This window comes from Hirundo rustica, chromosome 4 (assembly GCF_015227805.2).
Source record: "Hirundo rustica isolate bHirRus1 chromosome 4, bHirRus1.pri.v3, whole genome shotgun sequence".
NCBI lineage: Eukaryota > Metazoa > Chordata > Aves > Passeriformes > Hirundinidae > Hirundo > Hirundo rustica.
The window spans coordinates 7139813-7148091 of NC_053453.1; the positions used below are offsets into that span (position 1 = coordinate 7139813).

At 39.9% G+C, this 8279-nt stretch overlaps 1 protein-coding gene across 3 annotated transcripts in view; it reads left to right on the forward strand.

Annotated features, from left to right (window-relative positions):
• The window catches only part of ELAPOR2 (endosome-lysosome associated apoptosis and autophagy regulator family member 2), a 96762-nt gene extending 88750 nt beyond the window's left edge, over positions 1-8012 (forward strand). For all 3 annotated transcript variants that reach the window (XM_040063021.1, XM_040063022.2, XM_058420393.1), the window contains 4 exons: positions 1384-1510; positions 2278-2456; positions 3122-3287; positions 5881-8012. In XM_040063021.1, coding sequence (XP_039918955.1) covers positions 1384-1510; positions 2278-2456; positions 3122-3287; positions 5881-5940 — 532 coding nt within the window. In that variant the 3' untranslated portion in view covers positions 5941-8012. The remainder of the gene's footprint in view (positions 1-1383; positions 1511-2277; positions 2457-3121; positions 3288-5880) is intronic.
• Positions 8013-8279: the final 267 nt, after the last annotated feature.

Genomic DNA, 8279 nt, shown 5'->3' on the forward strand with positions numbered 1-8279 from the left:
TGATGGGTGAGTGACTGATACTTGAACCCTTTGGAGATCCTTACCCCAGTTTCTGAGGGACCTGTCCCAGTACACATTATGCTGGGCAGTAAGCCATTTTCAGCTTCTGTGTGAAAATTCTTCAGATGTTCTTCCAGTGCCACAGGATAAACATGATGTGAACTGTGATAAAGCACCAGCAGTGAGGGAGGAACAATCTACCTTGCTTTTGAAAGTGTGAGCATGGGCAGAAATGACACAAAGCTGACGTGTACCTTGTCTCAGTTCATGTTGACTTCTTTCCTATCCCCCTTTGATTAGCTCACCAGTCAGCTGTTTTCACACTGTGATGTATCAGAGAGATGTCAAGTCCTTGATCCTCCAGGCATGGTGTTTAGTCTCACATGAAGCTACAGTATAAGATGAAAGAGTTGAAGAGAAAGGTCTGTCAGTGCTCTTGCCATGTAGGTTAGAAAAATGCTCCATAATTCACAGAGGAACGTACCTGTTGTCAGGTATTCAAATCTGGATAAGCCAGAATGGGCTTTTAGGGCTGGGGATTTTTCAGTGCTTCAGATCAGGATTTCAGGTTTCCAGATGATACAGAACAACACAACTTTTAATCCGTTTTTTTTACTGCATGAATATATTTCATATTTACATGACCAGACTTCTTGCATGGTCTTTGGCCATTGCTGCTGTTAGACCTGATGTGATTGTCAGTAACAAAATCTATGTGACTGTCTTGCTACTGCCAGTACAACTTTCTTCTGCAGGCTGAATACAAAATAGGCCATTAGTTTTTCTTGGAGTAAGAGAAGCTCTTAGCTCTTCATTAACTGGTGAACATTCTTCTAGTAATTAACCATGACAGGACAAGTCCATTCCATATGGACTAAATCACCCAGATGTCATTAGAACAACATCAGGAACCAGAAAGCAGTGTTCACATGGAACAGCTACACTGTGCAGAATAGGGATGGAGTCCTCTCCTCTCCTCTCCTCTCCTCTCCTCTCCTCTCCTCTCCTCTCCTCTCCTCTCCTCTCCTCTCCTCTCCTCTCCTCTCCTCTCCTCTCCTCTCCTCTCCTCTCCTCTCCTCTCCTCTCCTCTCCTCTCCTCTCCTCTCCTCTCCTCTCCTCTCCTCTCCTCTCCTCTCCTCTCCTCTCCTCTCCTCTCCTCTCCTCTCCTCTCCTCTCCTCTCCTCTCCTCTCCATTTTCACTTGAGAAAGCATTTTAGAAACCAGGAAAAATCCTTCCCCCAGACTCTTCCATCTCCTGACTTGATGGATGTTTACCCATTTCTCATACTTCCCATTCCCACTCCAGCAGCAGAACATGGATGAGGATGCAAACCCCAGAGTGTTTCTTCCCTAACTGATAACTGAGCTCTGCTTTCCTCGTAGCTCCTGCCCTGCGGGCACCTGTGATGGATGCACTTTCTACTTTCTGTGGGAAAGTGCAGAAGCTTGTCCTCTCTGCACAGAGCAAGACTACCACGAGATTGAGGGAGCCTGCAAAAAAGGATTTCAGGTACCGGACCCGTGTCTCAAAGTCAAATGGGCTCATTTGGATATAACTTGGACTCCTGTTGAAATTTGGTGTGCAAATTGCTGTTTAAGGGGGTTGGAAGATCTCAGCCCAGGCTCTGAGCTGCCTTGGATGCAAGCTGAGGGAGGAGCTGTGTTGAGACTCAGGAATGTTTGTGTCAATGGTAATGTGGTTCCTGTAAGAGAGCTTCTGCTGACCAGCTGTATGAGTAAGGATGTGAGCTCTCAGTGCATTCATACATGCGGGACAGTTATTTCTTGAAGGATGGAGTGCCCAAAGAACTTCAGTTCTTTCATAGCCATAAACATCAGGGGCAGGCTAGGAAAGGTTTCCGTGTGTCAGTTCATAAATTCATCCTACCTCACCTGCAGTGTTATTGCTGCTGCCTTCTCTAGTCAAACATTAGGAAGTCCTTCCACAGGTTCAGACTGTGCTGTTGATCAACAGCTCCTGTGCAGGCACAACTTACTCCCAATAGCTGTCCAGCCCATATTGTGTCATGTAGAGAGATAATGCAGAGGAGGAAATCCTTTTGCCATGCCTGAACCTGCAGGCACAAGCAAGGGGATGACTGATTAGACAATATAACTGAAAACCTGAAGTCTGAAAACCTGAAGGATGTGTTTTGGTTTGCTTTCACTGAAAAGTTATCTGACCTTTCTACCTCAGAACAGCTTGTTTTCTGTAAGTCTAAACAGTTCTCTCTTTTCCTACAAGGAGATCACTTTTTGATGTTTTCTGTTTGAAAGGAAACCTTATATGTATGGAATGAGCCAAAGCATTGCATTAAAGGAGTTCCCTTGCCAGAAAAAAGGACCAGCACTTGTGAAACTGTGGATTTTTGGCTTAAAGTTGGAGCTGGTGTTGGTGCTTTCACAGCCGTTCTGCTCATAGCCTTGACTTGCTATTTTTGGAAGAAGAACCAGAAGTAAGTACTGCAAATTGTGTTCTATATAAAAGTTAGCTAAAAGCTTGATGGAGTGACTTTTCCTGCATATGACTTTATGACACTGTTGATGAGAAGTACCTTGGATCAATCCATTCATACACCACACTGGTGTTTCTTCTGTCAATGGTGGCTGTAAAAAGTGCTGGTGAGGAAGGTATAGAACATCCACAGTAATTTGCAATGGCATAATTTCCCAATGATAACTGTCTCTTTAACCCTTGAGAAGCTGAGGTTGATTTTAGGTTCAGAAGCAACATGTTTTTCTCATGCTCTGAGGACCAGAAGGGTATCTTTAGTCTAATTAGTCCCTTTCAGCTTGGTAAAAAATTAGATTCTTGACCATATTGCTGAGTTCTATTTTGGCTGTTGCCCCACCCAGCACTTTTTCATGCACCTCCCCATGGTCTTTTGGGAAAGCATGGCTCTTTTATAAAGATAGAGGACTAACTGGAGAGCAAGATCTCAGTGTATTTTTAATAGTATTTTGGTTACATATTTTTAATGATTGAAAAGTATCTAATTTCCACTACCTTAGAGGTAACTATGTGGGAGGACTGCAGACAACCTAAATTACAAAAACCCTGAGTATGGGACATTTGAGGAAAAAAAAAAAAATCAATTCCTGTGTGACTTTTTATCTTCAGGCTGGAGTATAAATATTCCAAATTAGTGATGACAACAAACTCAAAAGAGTGTGAACTGCCAGCTGCTGACAGCTGTGCTATAATGGAAGGAGAAGATAATGAAGAAGAAATAGTATATTCAAATAAGCAGTCACTGCTGGGGAAGCTCAAATCCTTGGCAACAAAGGTGAGTAGTAATTACCAATATTAATGTTAAAAATAATTATTACCTTTATTTATTACTGAATGTGATGAGTCTTTGATGCTAATTTCACAGCAGTGCAGCCTCCCACGCACACCTCATCCAGTCCATAGTGATCTGCTGAAATCTACATTCTGGATAAAATTAAGAAATGTTGCAGGGTTTTGGGTAAATGCTCCTTCCTCCATAGAGAGATTTCAGTAGCACTTTTTATTGCATGGTTGACACCAGAAAGAAACACTTAAAGGCGGAGAGAACCTTTTTGCCCGGAATCCTCCCAGGCACATCCATTTCTGAGGCAAACACAGCTATTAGAGATACAAAAAATTAACTTTGGCAACGCAGCCACCAGCCAGCTGCTTGCAGCTCATGGGCTGGCTTCATAGCTGAATGGAGAAGCATAATTTTGAATAGGATTCAGCTGAAGAGGAAGCATCAGCTTCAGCCCGTTGCCCAACACAGCAGCCTCCTCCATTTCAGTGGGAAGCAACACTAAAAAAGCATTTTTTTTCTGCAGTAGATGTGATGTGGATTGTTGCATGTCTGAATTGACAGCACCAAAGTCTTTGGTGTCCTTTGAACATTTCTGAGAGGAGCCACAGAGGCCTGTCATGATAGATCCCAAAGGCTCTTTGGTCTTTGATCCAAATGCCTTGAGACCCGTGCTATGGAAAGGGTAGTGTTGTCTGTAAGGGATTCTAGTGGGGGCACCTGTTATGGTCAGGATGAAGGCAGATGACATTTTCCCTTTCAAAGAGTTTTGGTGAAGTGAGTTTCTTAGAAAGTCTCTTACAAGATAATAATAAAAATCAATTTTAAAACATTGTACTCTGGTTTGTTGTCCACATAATATCTCAGAATGTTGAATTTTGAGAGTTTTTTCCTCGTATTTTTTTTTCTTTCTGTGATTGAGTGCAATATAATTAAAACTTGTGTACTGCCTTTCTTTTCCCTTAATATTCTCTTCATTATTTTACTTTTTCATTCTACTGGTGTCCTCTTCCCACACTACCTGCTCCTCAGGTATCGCTCCTAGGAGAAGTTACCATTGCACAGATAATGTGCAGAACTTTTCCTTTACTCCAGCCTATTTGTCCCGCAAAATCAATATTGTTCCTTGTGGAAAGGGGCAGAAATTCAATATTAATTCTTAATTCAATATTGAGAATATTGAAAATGTAAATAAAATCAAATCACATTAAATTTTCTGGTGATGTTGCAAAAATAGAAGTAAGCTTTAGTACTTCACTATTCAGACAACTTGAATGCGTACTTGGAGTTTTTTAATGTTTCTATATCCACTGTAGCAGGCCTCCTGAGTGTTCTCTCCTTTTTCAACAAGCTTGTCAGATATTTCTAAGCTTGTGCCTTATCTTACTGCTAGATAACGATAGCTGGCAAACTCGACTTCCAGTACATCATTAGCTTACTCAGCTCTGTGTCCTATATCCCTGCAGATAAATCAAATTTAATATATATTTATAAAAACCAAATGTTATAGGCATTGCTTTTCATTTATGCAAAAGATGAAGTAATTCATGTCCTGCTACACATGCATGTAAAATACAGAAAAAATATATGGAGGGGAGAGAAAGAAATAAATGAGAAAGTAAAATGAGAGAGAAAGAAAATCTGCAGTATCCTAACTATATGTTCAAGCTTCAGGCTATGGCATTTCTGCCAGCATGTCACAGAGATATCAGTGGGTTTGAGTACCCAATGGATTGAGGGTTAGGCCTGTAATATAGAAAGGGATGACTTAATTTTAATGAGAAGATAGAAGCCAAATAATTATAAACCTATTTCAGCTGTTCTAGTTGTGTCTCTTGTCTCCAGCATGACAATACTAGGCTCTTCCAAACACATTTTTCACTACACTAGCATAGGACAATTTCTCCCCTTCTTCCTCATATCTGCACCAGGCTGTCCTAAACTGTTTGAGATGGCTTTAAAAATCAGATTATGAAGGTAGTTTTAGACAGTTTGCAAACTGTTTGGGTGTGTACATCCACATTGCTTGCTCACCCTGATTCCTGCTGGCCAGATGGCCGAGGCTGTTGCCCAGCAAATGAAAACAGAGAGAAAACTCAACCCTCTAGCCCTGATTTTTAAGATGGCAAATGATTTGTAGACTTGTTTTTTAGACTTTCAGAGGAGGTGTTGAGATTGGAATCCAGGAGCTAGTCAGTGGTGTTCACACTCACATGCTATGCTTCAAGCATTTTATACATTGCAGGAAACATATTAATAAGTGATAATAACCATAGAGATGATTACCTTGCAATTCCCCAGCTCAGACTACCCATCCTGTTCAATGAACATGAAGTGCAGACTTTCCCTTTGCACTCTAAAATAAGTACCAGAACAATAGCTATAGTATAATTTTATTGGTTTTGCAAATTTTTACAGAGTTAGTAATGTTATTAAATATTAAAGGGTAAAACTGTGCACTTAATTACTGTACTAAAAATAAAGTGAAATTTTTGGCAAAGGATAATGAGAGAAGAGGTGATTGAGCTGACTGCTGGAGAGATTCGGAGGAAATCCAGTTGATGGGAACCTGTCTTCTCCATTTCAGGAAAAGGAAGATAATTTTGAATCTGTTCAGCTGAAATCTTCAAGATCCCAGAATATATGAAGAATTAATGCTGCCTTCAAAGAAACAAACTTAATTTCTATTTTTACAGGACCATATTTTAAACATATTCTGGCACACATTGTAGTGGTGATCTTGGTAAGAAATGCTTGGCCATTTAGGAGAAAAGAAGACAGGAAGCAAACCAGAAAATTGGATTGCCTTACCATGTGATTGAGTATCTTGCCAAAAAAAGAAAGCAGATGCTTGGATTCCATACTGGGAATGAAATTCAACTCAGGAAGAGATATACATACTGCAAATAGCATACATTTTTTGCATTCACCTGGGCAAAACTCAGGCATGCTGTATGATTTATAGGTACCTTTTGTTTCCTTCTCACTCCTTCTGCGCATATTCCTAAGAAATTATTTTCAGAGAGGCCTGCAACCTCCTGCAAAGGTTGTGTGTTGTTGTTTACTGGCATAACTGTGAGTCTCTCTTGAAATCCAAATTGTGAATGGTACTCGGAATGAGCCTCAGGTGAGTTTTGAACTTTGGAAAATACTTTTGATTTTAATGCTTTGAAGGTCTGGATGGTCTGTGTTGACCTCTGATGCAAGAGGAATTGTGTTGCACCTGCAAATTAAACCCAGTCTGGTGCCTAAGTCATGGCCATCAGGGTTGGAGTAGAGCCTAGTGCTATTAAATTTAAACTTGGTAACAGCTGTCATGTGAATTGTGGGTCTGGGCCCATGAGTTTATAGGCAGTAGCAGGTTCATTTCAAGTGATGCAAAGTGGTACCTATAGTGCAAATTGCTCTTGTCCCTCTCTGTGGAAGCTTGTCCTTTCAAGAGAGGTCTTTGGCAGATTCAGTGTCCTCCCCTGGGCTGTGTGAACATCACTTTTTCCAGGGCTGGGAACCAGCAAAGCCTGAACTCTGGAGGTACAGCAAAAATCTCTACTTTTGGGAATCAGAGAACACCTTTGTCAGCTGGGAGGCTTGTTGAATATACTCAGCCTCCTTTATTCCTGGGCCCATGTGAGGAAGGGGGATGGATGGGTGAGTGGGTGGGTGGGTGGATGGATGGATGGATGTCCAGCAGAGCTGAGCATTGGTTATGTACTTGCACGGCATCTAAATGCATCCTGTGTCAGTGCAAATACCAGCTCTGGAGGAATGGCACAAAGTGGTGCCTTGGAAGCTGGAGGCTAGGTGGACTTTACCATAAAATCAGCCACATCATAAGCATGTGATCTTCATAATATCCACAGTAATAATTTCCTGAAATTCCCTCTGAGGTCAAACTTAAAGGAATCTTAAACTTAGGCAAAAAATATTTGAGTAAAATTACGCAAGACTTGTATAGAGCCAGAAGAAATGAGCAATGATTCTTGTATTGACCTCTGGTCAGACTCATATTTCCATTACAGCAAATTTATGTGAATTGTGGAATGCATCAAAACCAGAAAAGAGACATAGGCAGAAATAGTCTTTTTACTATAAGGAATATAGATTTTTGATTTTATATGACTGAGCTAGGTCTATCAATAAAAGAGGGCCCACTTTTAAGTAAAATTAAATTAAACTAAATTTTCTGCAGAAACTGAATTTTCTGGAGTATATTTTATTATACTCTAGATGTGGACAAAAATTTTATGAAGTTTAAATTTTTTTTTCATTAGGGAAAATTCAAGTCCATTATTTTTTAGTTCCAGTCAAAGAACACAAACTTTACTCTTTTGATGGGAGATCCTTCTGGCATCTTAAGCGAAGTGGTGTATATTTTCTGTTGATCTTGAAAAGGCACTTCACTTTCCCAACAAAGATTTTTATGGGGTAATGTTGAATGTATATTAAATACACATTCCTTTTTGTATATTTTGTACCATTGCACACTTATTATTGTACATTGTATTTGTTGTCATGATGTCATTTATATATGGTTGTCAAAGATGATATGTTCACAGAGTAAATGGTTATGGCTTTGGGATTTCACTTCTTGGCTCTTTTATGACGAGGGTTTTTATGTTGTTGATTTTTTATTCAACTAGTGTGTTGTTGCATCAAAGATATATATCTGATGGACATTCATAAAATAAAGTAAAAATATATTTGAAATTTTGGACTTGAGATGTTTGGTGGCACTGGAGCCTTTCCTGAACATTGCAGATCTTCAGTCATGAGTAGAGCTTTTCACTGCCATCAAATTGCATTTGTCTACATCTCCTTTAATTTTTTGCCTTCTCTCTCCATATGTTTTCTCAGCCATAATTACAGTTCATTCTCCAGAACACCATTTCTTTTTTCATAACTGGACCCATATCCCTGTAATGCAGGAATGCCTTAATTTTTATGAACTATATTTAATTTGACTTAATACCACACAGGTTTCATTTG